Source organism: Tenebrio molitor, chromosome X, assembly GCF_963966145.1.
Source record: "Tenebrio molitor chromosome X, icTenMoli1.1, whole genome shotgun sequence".
NCBI lineage: Eukaryota > Metazoa > Arthropoda > Insecta > Coleoptera > Tenebrionidae > Tenebrio > Tenebrio molitor.
In genome coordinates this window covers 8,932,689-8,956,621 of record NC_091055.1, presented here as the reverse complement: position 1 = coordinate 8,956,621, position 23,933 = coordinate 8,932,689, and the positions used below count along the sequence as shown (strand labels likewise).

The 23,933-nt window shown below is 36.1% G+C and overlaps 3 protein-coding genes across 5 annotated transcripts; 2 read left to right on the top strand and 1 right to left on the bottom strand.

The window, feature by feature from the left end:
- The first annotated feature begins 1,388 nt into the window (after positions 1–1,388).
- On the top strand, positions 1,389–4,959 carry LOC138139971 (small G protein signaling modulator 3 homolog). The gene is made up of 11 exons (XM_069060601.1): positions 1,389–1,673; positions 1,721–1,929; positions 1,980–2,453; positions 2,503–2,633; positions 2,682–3,156; positions 3,206–3,335; positions 3,393–3,540; positions 3,589–3,867; positions 3,915–4,057; positions 4,118–4,278; positions 4,330–4,959. Exons 1-11 carry the CDS (start codon positions 1,605–1,607, stop codon positions 4,523–4,525), a joined length of 2,415 nt encoding a protein of 804 aa, XP_068916702.1. The 5' UTR covers positions 1,389–1,604; the 3' UTR covers positions 4,526–4,959.
- Positions 4,869–6,500, bottom strand: LOC138139976 (NAD-dependent protein deacylase-like). Its single transcript, XM_069060608.1, has 6 exons — positions 6,375–6,500; positions 6,024–6,321; positions 5,708–5,922; positions 5,517–5,656; positions 5,314–5,464; positions 4,869–5,077 (listed from the first exon to the last, which is right to left on the bottom strand). Exons 1-6 carry the CDS (start codon positions 6,428–6,430, stop codon positions 5,017–5,019), a joined length of 921 nt encoding a protein of 306 aa, XP_068916709.1. The 5' UTR covers positions 6,431–6,500; the 3' UTR covers positions 4,869–5,016.
- Positions 6,501–6,539: 39 nt separating this feature from the next.
- smash (smallish) lies at positions 6,540–23,901 on the top strand. 3 transcript variants are annotated; one of them, XM_069060599.1, is made up of 11 exons: positions 6,540–6,682; positions 18,631–18,715; positions 19,089–19,286; positions 19,343–19,485; positions 19,601–19,739; positions 19,790–21,520; positions 21,574–21,792; positions 21,842–22,555; positions 22,734–22,897; positions 22,945–23,120; positions 23,177–23,901. In XM_069060599.1, exons 2-11 carry the CDS (start codon positions 18,677–18,679, stop codon positions 23,362–23,364), a joined length of 3,711 nt encoding a protein of 1,236 aa, XP_068916700.1. In that variant the 5' UTR covers positions 6,540–6,682; positions 18,631–18,676; the 3' UTR covers positions 23,365–23,901. The 3 variants fall into 3 exon arrangements, with proteins under 3 accessions (XP_068916700.1, XP_068916699.1, XP_068916701.1); XM_069060598.1 differs by having other exon boundaries at positions 21,565–21,792; XM_069060600.1 differs by lacking the exon at positions 18,631–18,715 and having other exon boundaries at positions 6,541–6,682; positions 21,565–21,792.
- The last annotated feature ends 32 nt before the right edge of the window (positions 23,902–23,933 follow it).

Genomic DNA, 23,933 nt, shown 5'->3' with positions numbered 1-23,933 from the left:
AATTTTTTTCGATAATTAGAAACCGCGTATTGCAAAAATGGTAAGTGTTGGACCATTCTGTATAATTATCTGAGCCGGCCCTGCTTATAGGCTGCAACTCAGCGCTTGGTTATAGCAGGTTATAGTTAGTCAGTGATGGAGTGATGTCGAAATGCATGTTGACATACAGAAAAGTGAATAGGTCGTGCATATAGCTTTAGGCTACTCCCGGCCATATAAAGATTGGACAGCGGCGGCCCTAGCCCTTTATTAGGGTAGAGCTAGGTTGTCTTTCGGCGCCCTTTAGTCGACAACTTCGAATCAGTTTCTGGTAATAAAATACAAACACTTTCAAAAATCGGATTTTGGCGCCCCTTCGCACCTGGCGCCTAGAGCGGCCGCTCCTCTCGCTCTACCCCAGGGCCGCCACTGAGATTGGACCCACTATACTCAATTTCATATAAATGTGCATCTAAGCAAGCCATGAAAATCTGATTTTCTGTTGGTAGTAAAGCTAAAGCTAGTGACTTTAACTTTCAAAGTTGCTTGCTCTGCGCGAACCCGATTTGACTAATTTTTTAGTTTGCTGATTTCAAAACGACTTTTTACTGATTAAATTAAAGTAATTTTTATTTGTTTTTGTCTTTGTATTTTTACCGAGTAAAGATTTATTGGACATGACCTTCATAAATGTGACTTTTGTAATGTAACTAAATTAAAGGTGCTTTTACAAATGCACAACTCACTTGATGAACATTTATATGAAATCAATTATATATGTAGGTGCCAGATAGGTGCCTTCCACAATTATCTATGCTTACACAGCCAGTCAGCCCGTGGTGTAAAAATGCCGGTAACTTTTGTTTGGGTAATATTACGGGTTTTTTCGTAATTTTGGGAGTTCTGCAGCTCTGCAGCACTTATACACCAGCCGCCCTTGCAGTGCAGGATTGAATTAGTTATTTACATTACGTACGGGAGGTGTATTTTCCAGTGCGAGAACTAATTTCACGCACGAGGCGAAGCCGAGGGACTGTTTACAATTCAACGTAAAATGATAAAAAAAAATTCCAGGCAGAGATGAAAGTAACACACCTATGGATTATTTTCTTTTTTTCTTCTTTACTTCTTTTCTTTTTTTTACATGTTTATATCTTGTTTTTGAATTAGCGTTTCTTTTTGGTTACAAATTGTCTTACTTTTATATGGAGTAGGTAATAATTCTTTATTTTGTATTAAACAGCGGAATAATGTAGTCCAATGAAGCCGGTTATTATAAAAATTTATTTATTATTATTTAAAAGAGAATACGTATTTTCCTACTTGCCCTAATTTTAAATTTTTATGCGAATGTAGAGCCATGACGTAATATTTGGTTACAGAATTGTCGATAAAGCAGGAAGCTACTCTACTAGGGAAGGGAAACGTCAACTAATCATAACCATATGTCCCATATGTTGTTATCGACGATTTGACAATTTATTAATTTGTGTTGTATTGACCTTGCCTTTGTTGAATATAAGCATTTATTTTTGTAAACGTAGTATGAATTTTTGATTATATAATTTAAATTGACGAATCGACGTCTTTCCATTAAAAGTTGTAAAAATTAGCAAAAGTAAACAATGGATATTGCCAAATCTATATTCAGCCACAGAGACCGTGAGGGTTACGTTGGTAAAGAAGACCATAATGTAAGTGAAATTTATCCTGTGGCACTCCCTGATAGTATGTGTTGTAGAAACGAGAAATGGAATTGGCAATATCTGAAGATGATGTGGATGATGATTACTTTATTGAAAATTTTTCTGAAGGACTTAACATGAATGATTTATTAACTCCTAGTCCAGGAGGACCATTCTCCGCCTTAACTCCTAGCATGTGGCCCCAAGACATCATGGCTAAATTAACTGTAATTCCTGATGACCCCAATTCTCAACCAGAATATAGGTATTTTAAAAAATAGGTGACACAAGGTATTGCATCTCACTTGATTGTAGATTTGATGAGTTTGGCTTTCGTGTTGATGAGGAAGATGGTCCTGAGCAAAGTTCAAATAAATTACTAGGTATACCATTTGTTGAAGATCCCCAAGACAGACTTCAGTGGGTTGCTCATTTAGAATTTTCTCATAACAAAGAAGTCTCAGACTTAACTTGGGATAAAGTAGAAGTTCGGTTACCACGAACTGACAAGTTGCGCTCAATGGTACAGTCTGGAATTCCCCATTCACTGCGGCCACAAATGTGGATGAGGATGTCTGGTGCTTTAGAAAAGAAACAACAGTCAGAATTGTGTTATAAAGATATTGTTAAAATGTCCAGTAATGATTCTCTGATGACATCAAAACAAATAGAAAAAGATTTGTTACACACCATGCCCACAAATGCATGTTTTAGTCATATTAACAGTACAGGGATACCTAGATTGAGGCGGATACTGAGGGGCATTGCCTGGCTGTATCCAGACATTGGGTAGACAGTTTAATTATTAGCTCTACTTTTTTTTACTGTTGTCTTATAGCTACTGTCAAGGAACTGGAATGATAGCTGCCTCACTTTTGCTTCTTCTGGAAGAAGAAGACGCATTTTGGATTATGGTGACAATAGTTGAAGATTTATTACCTGCCTCCTACTACAGCTCAACTTTATTAGGTAATTTACCTCTGACATAAAACAAGTGATAAAACCTCTTTTTAATAGGGATTCAAGCTGACCAGAGGGTGTTACGCACACTCATCACAAATTTTTTGGTTGACATTGATGAAACATTAAAAAATCATGATATAGAGTTATCATTAATAACACTTCATTGGTTCTTAACATTGTTTGCCAGTGCAGTTCACATGAAAATATTATTGAGAATATGGGATCTGTTTTTCTTTGAAGGATCAATAGTTTTATTTCAAATAACTTTAAGCATGTTGAAAATGAAAGAACCTCAATTGAAGCAACTCGAAAATTCTGCTCAAATTTTTAACGCTCTATCTGACATTCCTGGTGATATAGATGATGTGGAAAAGTTATTTGAAGTTTCCAAACAGTTGACAAATTCACTGAATGAAGTTATGATTGAAACTTACAGAAGACGTCATTTAGCTTATTTAATGGCAGATCAGGGGGCTTTGGTGGGCAACCCTGAAGCAGCACCTAATCTCCCAAAGCAACATCTAGCAAGGTTGATCTAAATTTTCGTGTTTGTATTTCCATAACTTGATACATTTTAGGCGTCAAGTTAAGAAAAATAAATCTGTAATTCAGCTTCTTTTATTTAATGAAAACAGCGAGGATGACATTAAATGCAAAAACATAAAGCAAACTGAGATTTTAGTTGATTTACGAGAAGCAATCTTACAGGTACGTTCTATATGTCTTAAGTAGTGATTTGTTTTGTCAACGTTTTATATCTGACAGATTGCACGACATTTCCTTCAAGTAGATCCAAAATTAAACACTGAAATTTCGTTGGTTGCCGACTATTCCATGGAAAGTCACAGCGCTGACCACGATAATTATATAAACGTCTCAAAGAATCGAAAAAGACGCGCGAAGGCCTTATTAGGTAACAATGCTAATTAAATCGTTGTGAGGGTAACGTTTTTAGTTACAGATTTCGAGAGACACGATGATGACGAATTGGGATTTCGAAAAAACGATATCATTACGATAATAAGTCAAAAAGACGAACACTGTTGGATTGGGGAATTGAACGGGTTAAGGGGCTGGTTTCCCGCAAAATTTGTTCAGTTATTGGACGAGAGAAGTAAACAATATAGTAGCGCTGGGGACGACAGCATCTCAGAAACAGTAACGGATCTAGTCAGAGGAACTCTATGTCCAGTTATTAAACAAGTGCTAGAACACGGAATGAAAAGGCCGAATTTCCTAGGTAATTGATGCTGATTTCGATATAAAACAATAATGAAGGAATTTAAGGTGGACCTTGCCATCCGTGGTTATTTATAGAAGAATCTGCAACGAAAGAGGTTGAAAAAGACTTTAATTCAGTATACAGTAGATTAGTTCTTTGTAAAACTTATAGATTAGATGAAGACGGCAAAGTTTTAACTCCAGAAGAAGTAAGTTGATCGGTTGTTCGACAGAAATTATTAAATAAGTAGTCACTTTGATGGTTTCAGTTGTTATATCGTTGTGTCCAAGCTGTTAACTTATCTCACGATAATGCGCATGCTCAAATGGATGTTAAACTGCGCTCATTGATTTGTATGGGCCTAAATGAACAAGTTTTGCATTTGTGGCTTGAAGTGCTTTGTTCTTGTAGTGAGGTTGTGCAGAAATGGTACTGTGGACCTTACAAACTGAATTTGTTTTATTTAGAGGTTATTTCCAGGTACCATCCATGGTCTTTCGTGTACAGTCCCGGGTGGGTGCAGATAAAATGTGATTTGCGAATTTTGTCGCAGTTGTCGTTCAATTTGAACCCGGATTGGGAACTTCCAGTGAAAAAAGAAACTAACAATCAACCGCTGAAAGATGGTGTTCGAGATATGTTGGTCAAACATCACCTGTTCAGTTGGGATATTTAATTTTAACATTCCTAACTGTAAATATAATTCTGTCCATAAAATGCCTTCAATATTTTAAGTTTTTGTCATAGCTTTAATTACGTTGGGTGGGAAATTGCACCATTTCTTCGCGAGGGTAGTAAACAAGTGGTTGACAATAACACCCAACTATAGTTCAAACAGATTATTTTTGTAATATAATAAACCAAATTTTGTTAATGCAATACTTATATGAGAATTCCTACTTGTACACAAATATTCAAGTGTGAACATTTTATTTATTATTTAATTTATTTACATACTATTATCAGCGCGCGTTGTTAAAATTATGTCAACATATTAACAAAAATAATTAAAACAAGCATTAAATTTCTGTAATCTCATTTTATGAATGTATTTATTAAGTTATTATTCTCAAATTTTATTCCATGTGTAATAAAAATTCCCGATTATCACCTCGTTTATCAATTACTCAACACTCATGATGATAAAACATACGGTGGTGGTGGTTATTACAAATCAATTCCCAGCGCTTTAGGTAAAGTAGTGCCACATGGTCCAGAGAAGTGGAAGCTAAAATTGAAAAGAATATGATAAAAAAATGTTTTGAAAGCATATTTGAATTTAATTTTTGATGGAATATTACTTTGTGATTGGTATTTACATAAAAATTGCATAAATTAAGCTAAGACGCTAAGTTCTGTTCTTCATATTTTTAATTTTTTTTTATATGGTTAAAAAAAATCTATCCTAAATGAAATGAACCAGTTGTGTCAAGTTGAATTAAAAACAGATAAAAAATAGTTCACCTAAATTCTTCATCAAAAGGATCTTCACTTAAATTGAATTCTGCTACAGGTTTCCCTCTTTCTGCTACTGTTGGTGCAAACATGGCAGCTGGATACACCACTGAAGAAGTACCAATTACCAGGCAGAGATCACAGGTTTCTACCAATTCTCCTGAAACTCTACAGTGAAAATTTTGTGAAACATATATAGTAATTGACTTTACTTGCATTCTCAAGGACATCTGGATCTAAATTTTCCCCAAACCAGACTATATATGGTCTAACTAGTGCTTGACATTTGGAGCATTTTGGTAGCTCCTTAACTTGTATTATTGGTAAATCTTGGTCTTTCTTGGATGGGTCTCTAGATTTTACACTGTTAATGTTTACATAAATTTATTACATAATACCAAACCCTCTTCCACGTAATGCTTCACAAATTGGATTATTCATATTCATCTCAATTATCTTACACTTTGTACAAATTACTTGTTGGAGGCACCCATGTAACTCCAGGACATTCTTAGATCCTGCTCTTTTGTGCAAACCGTCGACATTTTGAGTGATCACACTAAATTTACGTCCCTGTTCTTGGCATATTTTTTCATATTTAGCTAAAGCAATGTGGGCCTACAAATACCACTTGACCAAAATAACCACTATGACTTTTAACACCCAATTAATATGAGTTCTAAATCAGGCTTGGATGCCTTGCAAAACTGTTTACATACCTTGTTTGGTTGACTGTTGAAAGCAACTTCTCTTCTGTAATGGTAAAATTCCCACACCAACGCTGGATTTGCTTTGAACGCTTGCGGGGTCGCCAAATCGGTGGCTCTGTGAGTACGCCACAACCCTCCCGGTCCACGAAACACCGGTATCCCCGATTCTGCCGAAACACCCGCTCCAGTGAGCGCCACAATATTTTGCGCTTGATTCAGTACTTTCTGAAATTCATTATAGTCGGAAAGTGGTCGTTTGAACATTTTGAACGAGACTTGAATTTGCCTTGAAATTTCATTACCCAACCTGTAAAAAATCATGAATTATATTTGAAAAGGACTTTCGGACTTTGAGGTTACAATATTTTGACATTTCTAAGTTGATCGGGGGATTTTTGGGGGGGACGGATGCGCATGCGAGTTAAAGTTTTCTAGTTGATCCGGTTGAGATTTCGGTGGAGTCGTTGAGTTGTTGGTTGATATGTTGGATTGTTATTTCAACTCGTGTTTGGAATTCGTGTGTTTTTATTTAACAAGTCTCATTATCTGGCAAAGGTGATTTGTTATCGTAAACGTGAAGTGTTTAACTTATAAACCAACAAATTATCAAATTTTATGTTCGTGAAAGTGCTACCAAAAGGGATTTGTCACAGATTTTACCTGGAATGGTATGAAGTTTCTTTAAAACATTTCGTTAACAGCACGTTGTTTAACACCAGAGACATAGATAACGTTTTGTTTAGGGTGTTCTAACTTTTTGAGGTGCCAATTTTTTGATGTACAATTTTCGATAATTAGTAATCTTCAGGTATGCATTTGTATAATACGTAATCGTGCAATTGACCAAGGTCGTTTTAGATCGACTTCTGCAGAATATGTCAGGGAAATAACAAAATACAGGAAATTAAATTCGTTTTGTAATAGGTCGTCAAAAAGCACGTCCATTGTGAAACAGAAATTACGCAAATTCCCATTTGAGTTAAAATTTGACAGGTATCTTCTGTCACATGGCAGTGAAAATGACAATTCGCACTGTCGTTGTTAATTGCCAGAGGGGATAAATGTCTCCGTATCAAATTTTGGGTTTCTTGGCCATCGACAACCGAGAGTCGTCAATTTATTACGGTTTCTATAACACTTCCACTAGTTTAGAAGAAATTATCAGTTTAAATATGAACATAAATTATAAATTAGATAGTATGAGAATCAGGAATGGAAAGTGTACACAAGTGTTACTAAAAATGTGCATAAAAAGTAATATGTTTTTGCCGCTGAGAATGGCGTTTTTCCCTTTAAACACTGGAGAGCCCCCCAAGGCAAATTAATTAGCGAACGGGTCTTTATGTGGGACATTAACATTACATAAACAATTGAGATTTCATAAATTCGTTTCCATTTCTGGAACAATGTCGTAAAAAGTTGTGTCTAATTTTAATTCCAAAGAAACGTGTGTGTGGTAAAATGGGAATTTTTTTACAACCGATCCAACTGCATCGCGACGTAATGACTGAATTTAAAGGGCAATCAGTATGTATGGTTGTCTGAAGGTCAGCAGGATTTTTAGTCAATTTAAAAATGACCTTGAGCTTGGAAAAAATTATTTGGTGGTGTTTAAAGAAATTATCGGCAACCTAAATTATGTGCGAGTTCTCTTGACGTGTTGTTTCTGTAAACTGGTCCCGTCAAATTAGTGTTGACAGTGTAAATGACACTGTGCGATAAGACTTAATTTTGACGTTTAGGGTATGACAGATGGTTCGATAACAGTCGGCCATGATCTTTTTACCGGGGGAGGCACCCCTCGGATTACCTTGAGAATGACCGATTGATATTATTATAAATATGTACTTTGAATTACAATAATAATCTTAAAGACGACAGCGTTCCTTCAGAATGCGAGGGTTCAATGTTCTCTCCTTACCTCAAGAGGACCGACAAGTTATTCTTATTTTGTCGAACAGAAGCGTTTGTTTATTATACGTGATTTACTACACGAAATCGAAAAAATCTCGAATTTTTTTTTATATCTAGGTTATCTCCTTGATTGTTGTGATATTATCATTTTGACAAGGGACCACTCGTAAGACGAGTGCTCTATTTACTTCGCATTTTATTCAAATTTCTGCGAAAATTATCGGTGCATGGACAGAGGTGAGACGAATTATTAAACTAGGCCGCGCAAACCTGGAATAATGACTTAAAAACTCGAAGTTGCAGTTCTGTTTTTACGGTTTGTTTGATTATTTTAATGACCATTAGAACGACCTCTTGTTGCAATTGCAAACCGAGTCATTGAGACGATTTTTACGACTAGAATTATCACTAGATCAAGTCAATTCTGTACCAACTAGAAGTCGCAGTATTGCGTTTTGGTCTAATTAATGCATTCGCGATAAAACAACGACTGAGGGTGTGACGGCGGTCGCGGGATGTGTCCAGTTGGAAAATAGGTTGCAATCTCTACCGTTCGAACCTATCAACTCCACGTGACCGCGACGGTGTGATGAATATTAATACATTTTTACAAAACTGACTGAGTCGAAGGTCACATAATATAGTCTTAATATACAGATTGTTTATAAATAAGTCGAATTTCACTTTTCTTGGGAAATAGAAAGTCGGTAAATTGTCGAGAATGGCGGTTTAAAACTGTGTAGAAAAATGTGAAGGATCATGAATAGAATTTTTAACCTTCCCAGTGCTATGTTAATTCTCAATGTTGGTATTGTTTTTGTTCTTGTATTCCGTGCGAATATTTTCGCACTTTCAAATAAACACACGCAATGAGGTTTTGTGTCTAGAATTTTTAAGCGCCAATCACCGAATTGTTTCTCATCAATATTAATGTGGATTAGTCACAGGGTGCATTTAAAAATCCGTCATTATGGGCGAGTCCAAACATCAGCTTGCAGATACGAAAAAATTTACGATTCCGCAACACCAGACAAAGATGATGTTGTGTGAAATAACGCTTTGAAAAAAAACTCGAAATTTATGTATGTATGTTTGACATGCGTATAACAATACAACCATCATCAAAATACTCTTCATGTATCATTTCAACGTTTTTTAATGTTCCAATTCACTCGAAAAACCTTTTGACATTGTTTTGTTGTCACATTGTTCAAATCTTTTGTTTATCGAAATAACCTCCGGATCAACGCAATAAATTCTTTCTTAATCTGATAAGATGAGTCTGCTTGATACAGATTTCACAATATCGCGAAAAATATTATGTACTTGCAAAATGCATTTACATATCTCTGTAACAGATTCCAAAATTTGTTGGAATTAAAAAAACAAGTGACATTACTGTAAATAAAAATTCGTCCAGTTTCCAAGCACCATATGTTCGTAGTAGTAGTTTACTTGGTACGACTATTCGAGTTACGATATCGTAAATAACCTGTAATTACCGAAAGAAATATATCATTAATCTTAATTAAGTGGAACATTTATCCAAAAACATGCTAAATTTTAACAGTAATGACACTCGAAAAAAATGTTGTGTTACTTAGTGAGGCAAGGTTAACAAATTCTATATTTGCCGTTCCTAAATTATTTATAAATAAGTTTGAGCAGTGTAGTGTTACAGAAATGATGAACTGTCGACAATGGGGATTCTAAAAAAATAAAAACAAAAATCCTGGTTTTGTAAAAAAAATAACCATCGAGACGTCTCCCACTTGTTGTTTTTTAATGTGGAACGCTTACCGTTAATTGGAAGGTGACTATCTTTAAGTGTACTAATTGCAAGTAAAATGTAAATTGCACTAATTAAAAACAAGCATTCCATTGTATAAAATCGTCTGATCCCCGATGACCGGTCTAAAACAGACAGGAAACGCCTTTGTTCGGTTTTTGCAATATATTTATGTTTTAAATTTAGAACTGTCTTCTAATAATATGCGTGACTTGGAAACCGTATGGTTTTGTGAGTGGTTAATTTCAATGGACCATCCTTCATGTCTTTTTTTGAATTTCTGATTCACCGTTTTTTCACAGTAAAGAACCTGTGGTTCCCGAATAAATGCAACTGTAACAATAATACCCAGTTATTTTTGTTTCAATGACGTTTCCAACTCTTTCAGTATCGTTATTTCCGTGTTATTTGCATTGCCTAGATCTCCAGAACAAACTTTGTTTTGTCTACATGTAGAAATGCAATGAAAAAATCGTCTTATTTGTAAAACTGTCACGCTCCAGGTCAGATCAGTTCTTTTATTAATAAGGCGCTTACTACGTTTACAAAGACCCTCTCGTTATCGTTTTGCGTTTTCATTATTACAGTCGAATACTTGATTTTCAGGATATTTCTATCGATTCCGATCGTCCGGAAATCAAATTAATATTCATGTTTTAATTAGTGCGCGAGTTCATTTTCCATATCGGCATTTTAAAATATCATTTATAAATTAACGACGTTCTGTCCTTGTTCCATTGCAACACGGCATCAGAAGCGGTTTGAAAATTATCTCTTTCGTTCAAGTTAACAAAAAAAATAATCCGGTTTGAGGATATGAAATAACATCTAGTTGAGTTATTCTAGGACAAAAAAAATACCATAACCTATCTCGTAACCACTTCCTAGAGCTGTTCGCTGCATGTGACACCCACCGGTGTGTACATGGTTATACTGTGACACACTATTGCAAATAAACATTATTCCGTTGTCTATTCTTTGTTATCAGAAATCGTGTTCTGTTTCGGTTCGGGCTTAGACATCGGATGACTTCAAAGACCCGGTGTACGGCTTCACACCTTTTTTTTTGACACGTAGTAGTCTGGTAGTAGTAATCGATTTAAAAATCCGGCTATGGATTTGCTTTCGATTGGGTAATTGTAAGATTCTTGTTTGATATTAAGGGCCAGCAATGTTTTGATGTTATTCTGGTTTTTACCTGCTTGGGGTCCTATAATTACATTCATCATGAATTCCGCAGGTATGTGGAATGCGACCTTGAGAGGTTATGTAGTTTCTTGATCTAGCTAAACTACGGTTATGCCTTATTGCCTTCGTGTCTTCGCCGCTCTTGCCTACCTTCGATGCCGTTCCAAGACTGTTTTATATCCCAATATTCTCTTAATCATCCGATTAACGTTATAGCTTACAATTTGTAAATAAAATCCCATTTTGTGCACTATTCTTTTACAATTTTTTATGAATTGTTCCCATCGTGAGCAGTAATTGAAAAACGAACAAAGAATTTTGTTCATATTGGAAAATTCGCAGTTTACAAAGGAAAGTTAATCCAGTTGCGTTGATGATCTATCTCCATATTATGACACACCTTTTGAGTCAATGTTATTTATGGATTAGTTGCTATTCAATAATTTGCATATTTGTTCCATATTTTAGTCATCTTAAGGTTATCTGCAAAAAATATGTAGTACGCGATGCAACATCGAATGTGGTATTTTCAACTAAGAATGTCGACGGTATCGGTTTAATGTTCATGTTGTTTGTGTTTGTGAGAAATCATTCGATAAATGTATTTATTGGGATTAAGTGAAGTAGGTAATAAGTGCCAGTTAACAAGTAAATATGTAATAATAATAAAGGTTAACGGCCTTGTAATCACAAAAATGACAGAAAAATATTAGCACAGTATGTTGTGGGTTGTGGGTCTTTTAAAATGTTGAGTATTTGGTCAAATGCCACAGTAATCGGTTACGATTGAAAACGAATCGAATTGCTTAGTTTTGACATAAAAAAGGTTTGATAATTGAAAATTTAATAGCGGTTGAACTGTGGTAAATGTAATTTAAACAATTTCTTAAAACTCTCACTGCAAGATTGTAAGAAACTGTAAGAAACTTAGAAAAACCGCCTTTAGAAAGTGTAAAAAAACGTTGTCACTGCATTCCGCTAAATCATAATGCTGTTGTCTTAATTTGTTTGTCTTTTATAAACAAATGAAAATATTTCGTTGAGTGTATTTATTAAACAATAATGCATTGTAATAAATTGTAAGGCGGCGTATTTACATAATTGTGAACTTATGCAGACAAAACTAATTAACAATTTACGATAACGTTATGGTAAAATTGTGCAGTAAAGGCCAATTAAACAACTGATTTCTGTTTATTGCTAAAAGTATGATAGCGTTATAACGTTTTAATTAATGTTTTCAAATCGACCTCTGCTGATTTTCAGTTGTGTTATAAGCCGCCCCCGTCACATTCCATAACATGCAAACACCGTAATGTGCAATAAAATTATGTACACAAGCCGTAAATACACAAAATTTGTGATCAAAGTTAACGTCCTTTACATAACCTTCCCAGAAAATAACAAACGACATTTGTTCGAAAGAACAATTCATCAGGTTAACTAATCCGAGATCCGCCAATATGACGTGCAGTACGGTAACGATTAATAAAATTAATGAACGTTGCATGAATCATGTTCGGCTTGTGAAATGTTGCAATAATGGCTCTGGTATGTTGTGTTTTGAAAGTCATCTGTAACGTATTAGTTTACAGCTCAGTGAATGTTGCGGAAATCCGAACAAATGAAAGAGCGATTTCCTGTCATTCTGGCACGGATTACGTTCCGTACGGTAGCTCCGAATCCATAGAAATCAAAATCCCGAATTCCCACATGCCAAAGTTTCAGCCATCGACGAATTTCTTGTCGGTTCTGCCAGTCGTATTAGATAAAATTGCCCGTTGCACCGGCTCGCCTCGTTAACTCCACTCGAAAATAAATTCTTGTGATCCAGGAAGAAAAGAATCGTCGAAAATTCGAGGTCTGCCATACGTTTTTCGTGGAACCGTTCATAATTACTGTAATTGATGTTAGAGTAGGCCCGCTAAAATGATGTCCGACCGTAGAGTCAAGCGAACATAACAGTGGCCAAAGTACTGTTACATAAGCGCGCGATACGGCACGAGAGGTCCATAAAAACAAAACATCACATACGATCAATCACGTGATCTTGATGTATGTATGTCCGTCCGAAAATAAAAAAAAAAGCAAGAAAAAGATATTGTTGCACCACGATATATAATAACAAATATATGTATACAGAAATGAACGAGAACAGTAATTTAATTGAAGGGTGAAAAACAGATTACTTTCGAACAGATGATAAAATGGTGCATGAAAAAAGTACGTTTGCGTGAAAAAAATTTTCTTAAACAACAATTCGCGCATTTGCGAATGCATCTAGTGTTAAACTACAGAGCGGCAGTGAAAGTATCCATTGCGACATCGGGATCAGATTATTTTACTAACGTAGTAACGCCTTTTAATGTTCCACTCTCCTGCTCGCCCCTGGAAAGCGAGAAAATTTTTATTTGCAAAACCGTCACCTTTTTGGCACGTAATCTGAATTAAATAGTCGATACGCGTTTGTATACGTTGTCCATCGAGAACGAGGAAGAAATATTTGGTAACCGAGTCGCCACTGTTCTCGGCACATAATTGTATTCCCGGCTCGTTTACTTCTAACGGTGTTTAAATAAATTCACATATCTACACAACTTCTTTCTGTCGTAATAAGACCGGAAAAGCGATGATCATCTTGCTAGAATTTTCACTTTTGTTGCACTTGTGTGCCATTTAAGTTGTCGGTATTAAGTTGTCGGTAATTACAGTTTAATATGCCAGAAGTTGGTACATTTTAAGTAATTACTTGTATATCATAGGTGACAGTTACATTCTGAAAATTTGCAAAACAACATAATTAATTAAAAACAAGTGTTGTCCAGTGGTGCTTTTCCAGTTATTTCGAAATCAAACACTACTTTAATTCACCCAGTGGTATATAGATTTCTTTAGGCGAACGAAATCTCATTAAATTCAACGTTATACCGATGAAAATCTGTAATTACTAGGTAGATATTCGTGCGGTTAAAAATTTAATACTAAATTTTCAACGTACAGACCGATACTAAGTCCAATAAAATGTTCACTTATTTTAAATTCTTGTTTATGAAAATTTAAAGCCACCTTCTTTGTCTGTTTTGTTTTAAAATTCGATAAAATCGGCTTTGGAATAATTTACAATTAATTAATTTTTAATACTCATGCTATTAAAATATTACAAAACGATATTAACTTTCTCAAGGATACTTTGTTTACTCTGAGAAGAAATGGCAATATGGTATTATTCGCGAACAAATATTTCTCCATTTTTTAATTAATATTTATATCATAAATATGTATGACCGTGTCTTAGTATTTATTTATGGCTCCAGGAATATTTATTATACCCTTATTAATAAAAACTGGATTTTGAAACCTGATCTAAATACATATTTTTATATTACCAGTACAACCTCTTTAATCCGGACAATTGATGCGAGGGGTGCGTTCGAATCAGAGATTTGTTCGGATTATTGTATATTTGCGAAAAATGAGTAGGATTATCGTCTTCATCATCAATCGTTTTTGCCAGCTCATCGCTGTTATGCTTCATCCAGAAAATAGACCACAACCTTTAAGTCGATTTTATTTCGGTGTTGTAGGAATATCGGTTTCAGGTTTCATCATTGTTTTTTTAAGTAACTTTTTTCGATAAAATAGTTAACAGCATAGATGACCTGTTGGTTGTGATGGGCTGATGGGTATCTACAGAACGACTATTTAATTATCATCACAAAATCTTCGGGATGTCTGGGAGCAGAATCTAATATTAAAATTGCTTCTTCGGGTACATTCAATTTACATATTTGTTGTCTTACTGATGGCACAAACTCTGTGTACGACAAATGACTTCCAGCATTTCCCACTTTCCGTAGCATAAGCAGTTTCAGTTTGTGACTATACGTAAAACAATAGCGCAGACCCTTTCTCTACTAGTTTTTCGTTTTGTTTTGGATTAACGAGGCGCGCCTAGAATATGAGTCGGCGAAATGTGTATCCGGATTACTGGATGTTCGGATTAAAGAGGTTGTAGTATATTTTGTAGGAAATGATCGGCGAGTGCCCCGCGTTCGTTGCATAATATTAATAAATCATGGTAATTTATTCGATTCCTTTGATATTTATTAACATTTGATATTTAATTTTTTTCTTAAAAATGCAACAATGTCCATAAAATTCGTGTCAAACCGGTTTCTAGTGTGAGTTGGTTTTACGAAAATGACAACAGTAAATTGATTGGCATAATACTGTTGTTCGATATCCTGGCTGTCGGTTAAAGGTGGGACAGTTCGCGGCCAGGACAATGTCAAAAAAGGTATAAAATATTTGAGCGTTGCGTCACGTATTCATCTCTATTACAGAGATGGTTCAAATTCCTGGCGAGTACGCGTACTTGCCGTGGTATATTTATACCGCGAAACACCGCTTCCAAAGGTATGCCTGTGTGCTATGCCTATATGTCGACGATGTCGACCAAATCAAGATCGGCCTTATGACTCGTCTTGTTAGTTCGGTCGTTTGGCACGAACCTGTCTCTATTTTTAGTTCTATTAGATACACTGCAATTACACTGATCGTTACCTTTTAGATAAGACGGCTAATTCATCTAGTTGCACATGCAGATGCGATTTATTGCACACAATTTCCCGGTTTTTATTCAAAGAATCTCCAAAATTTGACATTTGACACCTCGCTGTACAGAAGTGGAAGTGGTCCCCCCCGACAGCCTAAAACCCGAGACACCTTTATTTTCTTACGCAAATTACGCAATCAACGTATTTAATTTATTCGGCAAAAATTACGTTGCACCAATTTCATTTGCATTAACTACGTACCATACAATCAAACACTTTCTAATTATAATATTAGCGATCTGTCCGATCGCAACATTCGATTGTGTGAATTTCCCATATGTTCAAGCCACATCCATTTTTCGTTCGTTTCTCGCGCTAAATTAAATTGGGGAATTTAATTGGACCCAGATATTAACAGATGACATTTTTACTCGTCGATTGTGGAGAAACCACCACTATGACATTTATTCTCGACGACATTAGCAAATTGTGTAGTAAATTTAAAAAACATCTGGCCTGTCAAAAATAAAATTGTTAACTTGATTAATTCACTTGTCATTTTTATACATATTAGGCGATTGGCATCCGTGACTTTTCAAATTATACATTTGTTTAAATTTGATAAATTGCAAGTTTAATCGTATTTTGTTAAAATGGAAAGTTCACTATGTTGAAAACGAACAAGGGCTCTTATTCGCACCAAAGACGGTCACAGCAAATTATTATGCGGGGTAAAAAACATTGGAGGACATCACAAATGTGTGCTAAAGCAGTTCTTTCTTGGCTGTTGCTCATTTCAATTTAAAAGTGTTATAACCAAAATTGATTTTGTTACTAAATTTGACGTAAGTATACTCAAGAGAAAAAAAAATATAATCAAACAGGTACAGTCAAAACAAAATTTTATGTAAAATTTCACTTGTCGATAGTCCAAGAGGTTTTTGGATTTACTTACAGCGTACTTGAATTTGATTCGCGTTTTATTTGTGTAAAATTTAAAAATAAACCAAAACCAATAAAATTTGTCCTTTCAGCGCTTGTTCTACCATTTTATCGCCATAATCTAGTGAAGCGTGATCTGTAATTCCTCATTCTAATCACTAGAAAGTATTCAAAACTGTTAAAATTCAGTAACACTGATGTTAACAATACCTCAACAGAGTCAATACATTTTCACACTTATTACTTACCTACTCATCTGTAACATGAAATTGTAAAGCCAAAATTCTTTAAAATAATTTTTAACTGAATATCACGAGTATGTAGATTTAAAAAAATATATAAAACTTTTTGGAAAAGTCCATGTAAACATAAAAGAAGTAAAAGATTTTAATGAAACATATTCTAGATGTTCTTCAAAATTTTGAATAGCGTAATGTTGAATGAACTGCAAGTAAATGTTCGGATTAGAAAAATATTTAAAAAATTTTAATTGTTCGAAAGATTTTGTTCGGTTTTTTGGCGAGCGTCTCTGTCGGCTGCTAATAAGAGGGCAAAAAATCTATACCGTTGTGATCCTAACATTCCGAAGATGTCATCAGGAAACCAGAAAGAAAAGTTATCTTTGAAATTTTTGTTAACAATTTAAATATTTGTAGCTCACCGTTTGTGCACTGTCACTTACAGCCGCCCACCACTCGCTCTTCGATTCTAATCTGCATTTTCTGAAATTCTGCAAAGTTGTGTAATAAAAATTTGTCATAAAACGCCATAAGTTCAAAGGTTCTTATATTCCCAAATTGGAATTTTTTAATTAAAATGTTGAATCCGGCGCAGCGGAGCCCGGTGTTAATTTATTCTCGAGACATTTTTTTTTTCCTAAATTACCGTTAAATTCATTAAGTTACTCTATTATAATAATTCACAGTGAAAGATAGAATTTTTGACATAATCAAATTTTAACGATCAATATGATGTTAAATCAGGATGATCGGTGGATGCGCGAGCTCTGACTTTTTATAAAAACTGATCAATTAATTCAGGGCTGGCCGAGTTATTTATCACATGAGAGCATGAAGAGATTAATCGTCAAGGATTTTTGGTCTAATTAATTTTTTTTTTGTCGATCGATTGAAAATTCTACAAATCTTAATTGGCAATACGAACTAATTATGCTGTATATGCTAATAAGTCCATGTATTTATCCCAATACGATTTTTTCTATTTTGTTTCGCAATTATATTAATTTATTACTTTCAGTTTCTCTTGTGTTTATAATTTCATATACAATGGAGGAAGTAAACGCCATGGAGTTAGATTTCACAGAAATATAAAAGAACCGTTTCCTTTTAGCTATTCACTTCCTCTCGAATGTAAACACCACTCCTCATTTAGGTTTTCGAGATTTCCTTTAATCACCCTCTATTTACGAAATACCGTAGTCTGAATGCAGATGTCTAGTTGTAAAATCAGTGGAGTAAAGACAGAAGAGTGAACATCTTGTAATCTGTTCAAACAACATGGAGGCCATGTTATAGTCGCCATTTTTTCAACCTGCATAATTTTATCATAATTGTAAACGTGCTATTCAAACAATTTTCTTATTGTTACTGCATAATTTCCCACGGTTCTAATTGCGACGAATAACAGTATTTCAAAACTAAAAACGTTGTTTTTTTCCAAGATCAATTTTCTTTTATGTAAGACTGTTGTTGATTACATAAATTCACCTGTGTTCTGTACGGGGTGCCCGAAAAAATATCTGCCTGGGTGGTGCGCAATGTTGCTTTATTAACGAAATAAAGGAAAGCTGTGCCTTCTTTATTATTGCTCGGAAAATACCGTTTTCGAACGGAGATAGAAATTACAAGGTAGAGTTCGCAACAATGGGCATGTTCTGTTGAATGCAGACATGTGCGTCAGGTGATATTTAAAATACAATTATTTCGCTGTATGTTGTTATTTCATCGATCAATTATGTGCTCCAGTACGACTATTGTCTTGGAAACGACGGTGTTTTGGGACGTACAGAAAGTAATATTTTTTGTTGACGGTTCTTTGTCTGAACAGTTGAAGAAGTCGAGTTTAATTTATGGATTGGACGTGTTATGTCACCCGATAAAACGGTTAATTACGGTCATTTTCGTTCCGTTCAAATTATAAACTGTAATTTTTCCATTAGTATTATGGATTTTAATTGTACCAATGCTAATTTCCTTTTTTGTTATAGTGAATCGTAATAATTAAAAAAGCATGAAATTGTAATTGTTGCAAAAATGGATAACAACAACGAGTATGAAAACCCCGAACGACTGGTGAGGATTTTAAAAATTATTTTCATTGTTCTCGTGTTGTGTTGTCGCGCCCTTTATGTAAATCGTGTCACGTCAACCAATTAACTTGTCAAAGGCAACAGCTTTGGTTATCACTCGATGGATTTCTTCTGGCCTTTGTCCAATCGAAGTGTTTCTTAAAAATACTCGAGCCAGAATGAACATTTCGTCCCATTGTATTTCTTTTTTGTCATCATCTAAACTGTCTCAATTAGACACGTCCGAACGTGAAATTTTTGGCTCCGTCTTTGTAGGTAAACACGCATTGCCTTGCTTCTATTTTTGTAGATGTTTACTAACCTCACTCAACAGTTCGTATGTTTCGAATGAGTTAATTTCATTTCTGTTTACGCAGAATTCCAACACAGAGTATTTACCAACGAAATGTCGAATAACGAAACCTCCTCCCCCGAAACCGGCGACAAATCCTTTACAATTCGTGAAAGTGGCACCCTGTCCCCTTTTCCAGAAGGCCCACGAACAAATAAAAAAAGTCGAAGAAATCAAGAAAGAAAGGAAGGAAGTCAGGGAAGAGCCTGAAGATTGGCAACAAGTAAGTCGGATTCGTTTAATAATTTCAAACTTAACTGACACCGGTGGTACTCGTAGAATCTTGACAATTGGAAGAGTTGTCGGAGAAAACGCCAAGAACATATCATAGAACGTGTGGTCGAAGTAAAGAAAATGGAACAAGAGGAACACGAGCGACACAGGAAGAAAAGTAAAACATTCAATGAAATGATGGAAGAGAGGTAGTGATTTCATTTGTAGTGCAATAAACTTTGATTGGTATTATCGCCTCTCACTATTGATTTAATACGTAGTCTGTTTGTTTTGTTTTTTATTGGTACTTAATGTTGTCTGTAGGAGTAGAGGGCGCCACAAATTCAACATCCCCATTTACGACGACGACTCCAATGACTTAAGCGATTATGGCATTGGAAGTAGTAGCTCGAAAACCAATAGCATCAAAGACGTTGACACTGACGACAGTTGCAGTATTTTAGTATGTATTGAATCGTTTCAGTCGTAAATTTTTAACATCTCTGCATGCAGGATGAGAAAGAGAGTCGCTCTTTTGAAAGTAACAAAGACAATTCAAGTGCTTCAAACCAAAGTCAAAGTGAAGATGAAACTAATAACACTAAAACGGATAACACCAGATCGAGTTCAAATAATGTGATCAAACAATCAATTTTGTATACATCAGCCAAACCTAAAACGGACAATACGGAACAGTACACGTACGAAGGAGCAATACAGGATTACAGGACAAGAATTCGGTCGAAAATTCTCGTAGACGAGTCGATATTTACAAAGAGTAATGATTTCACGAAGAGCAAGGAATTTTCCGAGGCTCAGACCGCGTTACCGAAAGGTGAAATCTTCAAAAGAAAAGAACTGTTCGAAACGGAGAAGTCCTTAGAAATAAGTAATTACGATTCGCCGACTACAAGAAGGTTGTCAGAAGATTTTGTAAATACTCAAAGTATCAAGCAGAGATTAAAGAGTTTGGAGAAATGTACGGATCAATCGTTGACAAACGACAAGAACGACATTCAAACAATAAAACAACGATTGCAACAGTTCAGTAAAAATGATGACTCCAAAAATAATAACAATAAAGCAAGACCCGCAAAAATTAGCAGTTACCTTATCGAAAAATCTAGTAGTAGTAATATTAAAACGACAAGACAAGACAGGACGAATTTAGAATGGAAAAAGGTAGCGACGGAGAGATGTTCTAGTCCCGAAACCGAGCTCTACATGGACAATTTGAAAACTTTCAGCCGCGACTTGGACACCCTGATGTACGGAAAATCGAACAACAACATCGACGACTACTGTATCAATCCAAACTATCCCGCTTCGACATCGTCAACCGACTTGATGGGAATCTCGTCGGACAGAGAAGATAGTGGTATTCACACAGCCGATGTGTCCTGTTCGGTGAGCCAAGCCGACGAACCCGTCGAAGACAGCGAATTAGCCGCGACGACGATTCCCAGTTGTATTGAAAAGTTAACAATAGAGGAACGCAACGAATTTGACGAAATTCCACAGAACGAGAACGAAGTAAACTACGTGACCACAACCGAATTAGAAGTCAGAAATGAAGACGAACCTGCCAACAACTCGGAGATAAAATACCTCGTCGAAACCACAATAAATCTGTTGGAATCACTGCAAAAAGATTCATCTGATAATTTATCTGCCGAAAAGAACGTACCGTGTAAACCGAAACAACAAAAACAAGAACAAATAATTTACGAAAATGTTAATTTATACGAAAGCAAGAAACAACACCCCATAGAGTTTATGCCAAATGATATTGTTATCGATAGCACTTTCCCGTTGGCACCGCCTACCATGATCGAACCGCCGAAAGTCAAGCCGCCGCCGCCGCCTCCACCCGTGGACGAAGACGATCCGGAAATGGTGGTCCAGCCCGAGATGAAACGCGCCAATTCAACAAAACGAATCAAACGCGAAATGCACATCAAGCGATCGAGTTTTTTGGGATTAGATGAGCCGACGGACGACCAAATTTATCCGGAAATTACCGTCGACAAACCACCAGACATCAATTCGTTCCTGCAAAAGGAGTCGAAGCTCGAAAAGTCGCTCTACAAGAAGGCGCAAGAGGAAAGTCGGATGGGCATGTTGAGCAAAGTAGAAAGTCACGATTCGGGTTTGGACATTGATAGAGGGCGTTTATCGAGTGACACTTGGTGCAGCAGCATCGGAGATTCAAACACGCCGAGTCCCGAAAGACACGACAGTGAGGTAGTAAAAAAACGCTTAAAAAAGAACGATTAAATGAGTGTTAGTACTTGCAGCAAACCAACAGTATTACTTCTGAAGAGGACGAGATTACGAAGAAGGAACGGGAAATTATTGAAATGGTGGAGAAGGAAGAGAAGTCGCGTGATATTGTAGATTATTTAGGATCAAGTGAAAAACAACAAAGTCAGGTGATCATGAGGAACAATCAGAACACGTTGTTGAACGAACCGTACTTGGGAAGTGAAAATTTCAACAATCCTTATTTTTCGAAGGTTGGTTGGTAATATTATTTTCCGTTGCGATATTCGGAATTGCTTGCAGGAACCGCCGTCGAATTATTTGGACGCGGAAGACTCGGAAGTTTTGAAAGTGGAGCACGAGTTACGCCAGTTGGAACGGGAGGAATTGAAGAGACAACAGGAGAACATGCTGTTTCGGGAGAGCAGAGCGAAGGCTCGTCTGCAAAACAATCGCCACTCTTCGGAGAATCTGTTCGATGACGTGTACTCCCCGTATCAGGACGGAGTTAATTACAGAAAATCGATGCCGGAGCTTCAGCACGTTCCGTTGGAATACAGAAAGTCGTTGCCCGACGTTCCGAATGCCTACAACGTGTACAGACCCGTCCCGGAGTCTGAAGCGCAGTACCGAAAATCCATGTCTGACATACAACACGCTTACCACAAGTCGGTACCGGAGTATCACAAATCCGCAGAAAATTCTCTGGACCATCGCAAGTCGATGCCCGACATCCAGAGGTCGGCGTTCAAGTCGCCGCCGCCTGTTAAAAAGCAACCGATTTTGCCCGGGAAGCCGATTAGACCGATGAGCAAAGAGCAAAGAGATAGGTATCTGATGATGAACCCAGCAGTGAACGACGCTTTGCCTTATACCAACGGCAAACCGAGACAGCTCTCCAGGCACAGTTTGCAGGCGTTGAGTGCCGTCCCAAAAAACAGACATCTTCCTGTCGACACCTGGATTCAGCCGAGGCCGAACGTTGAGAAGAACACAAAGCAACATTGGCTAATTCAAGTAAATAAAAATGTAACGTGATGAAAATGAGAGATCTAGTTAGTGTAATAAGCGCGTTGTGGCTGTCAAAAGTCACGTGGTTCAATGACAGTTGTCACAAACGACATAACCATGACAGATCTTTCTTTTTTGTTGTACGGTTTATTTTTATTGATTTATTTTTAACGGAAATTTTCAGGAAGCGGAACTGCGGAGGATCAGCGAACAAAAGAACGGTCCGACTAACCGAAACTGGCAACAACCAAGACAAGAAAAACACTTGCCAGATTCGGTGATACACACTTTAACGCAGAGGGCTCAGAATCGAGTGGAGCTTAACGAACGTAATCAAGCGATAAGGAGGTATTGTTTAAAAATGTTTGTTGAACTTAAATGACGGAGAGATTCAGGTCGGAGTCGAGTCCGAGCAAAGACGGATTGCAGCATCCTTACTTGGGCCACAATCAAACGATGGGTCATGCCTTACCAATGCCTTATCCACCATCCATCGCCGTAGAGGACGCTCAAGACAGAAGGTTGAGCGTCAGCGGGAAGAAGAAATGTTCAAATTGCAACAAAGAACTCGGTGCGTTTCGAGAACGTTCTTGTCGTTTTTGTTGTTACGACGTTGGTTGATTTTAGGAAGAGGGGCAGCCATGATCATTGAAAGTTTGTGTCTTTTTTACCACATGGAGTGCTTCATTTGTTGCGTTTGCCATATGCAGTTGGGCGATGGAAGAATGGGGACTGACGTACGGGTCCGGAACCAAAAGTTACACTGCCATAATTGTTATTCCAGTGATGATGGCATCAAATTCAGTTGCGTATAATGTACATAAATTTATTTAAACTTGTAAATAGTTGAGAGGATCACGTTATGTATTTATACATCTTGTACTATATATGTTGAATTGTAATATAATTATGATGATTTAGACAAGTATTTGAACATACGAATTGTATGTTAGCATTAAATATTCTCGACCGTCTGTTATGAAGTAGGTGCCAAATTTTTCACAGTACTATCTTTTTGATAAAAAAACATTTATTTGTATGTTTATAAGGAAAAGGGTTAAAAATTTAGTAACGTTGTTAGTAGCCTATTTTAGTAGGTATATTCAGTATAAATGTAACAAAACAGTAATATATTTAATACTCTGTTAATTTAGATTGTGTTATAACTGTTATCATAATTCTTATTTATTGTTTTCTTATTATTGCACTGAAAATTATTATTTTAGCTAATTTCAATAATTTGTTGTGAATAGCAGTTAAATCGTATCTTTATCATTAATTTCGTTGTTTATAAGACTTCAAATTATTTAATATTCTTTCAGTGTATGAAAATATACAAAACGTAGAAATAAGATGTGGTTTTATTTCATCGAAGGGGAACGGG

Coding starts and splice junctions, on each gene's coding strand:
- LOC138139976 (XM_069060608.1), bottom strand. CDS start 6,430: ATGCGCATCCGTCCCCCCCAAAAATCCCCCGATCAACTTAGAAATGTC. Junction 6,322..6,374: donor CTTAGAAATGTCAAAATATT/GTAACCTCAAAG, acceptor GATTTTTTACAG/GTTGGGTAATGAAATTTCAA. Junction 5,657..5,707: donor GAAGCATTACGTGGAAGAGG/GTTTGGTATTAT, acceptor TGTAAAATCTAG/AGACCCATCCAAGAAAGACC.
- LOC138139971 (XM_069060601.1), top strand. CDS start 1,605: ATGGATATTGCCAAATCTATATTCAGCCACAGAGACCGTGAGGGTTAC. Junction 3,157..3,205: donor CCAAAGCAACATCTAGCAAG/GTTGATCTAAAT, acceptor GATACATTTTAG/GCGTCAAGTTAAGAAAAATA. Junction 4,058..4,117: donor AAGTTTTAACTCCAGAAGAA/GTAAGTTGATCG, acceptor TGATGGTTTCAG/TTGTTATATCGTTGTGTCCA.
- smash (XM_069060598.1), top strand. CDS start 18,677: ATGGATAACAACAACGAGTATGAAAACCCCGAACGACTG. Junction 19,486..19,600: donor AATGAAATGATGGAAGAGAG/GTAGTGATTTCA, acceptor TGTTGTCTGTAG/GAGTAGAGGGCGCCACAAAT. Junction 22,898..22,944: donor CGTAATCAAGCGATAAGGAG/GTATTGTTTAAA, acceptor GGAGAGATTCAG/GTCGGAGTCGAGTCCGAGCA.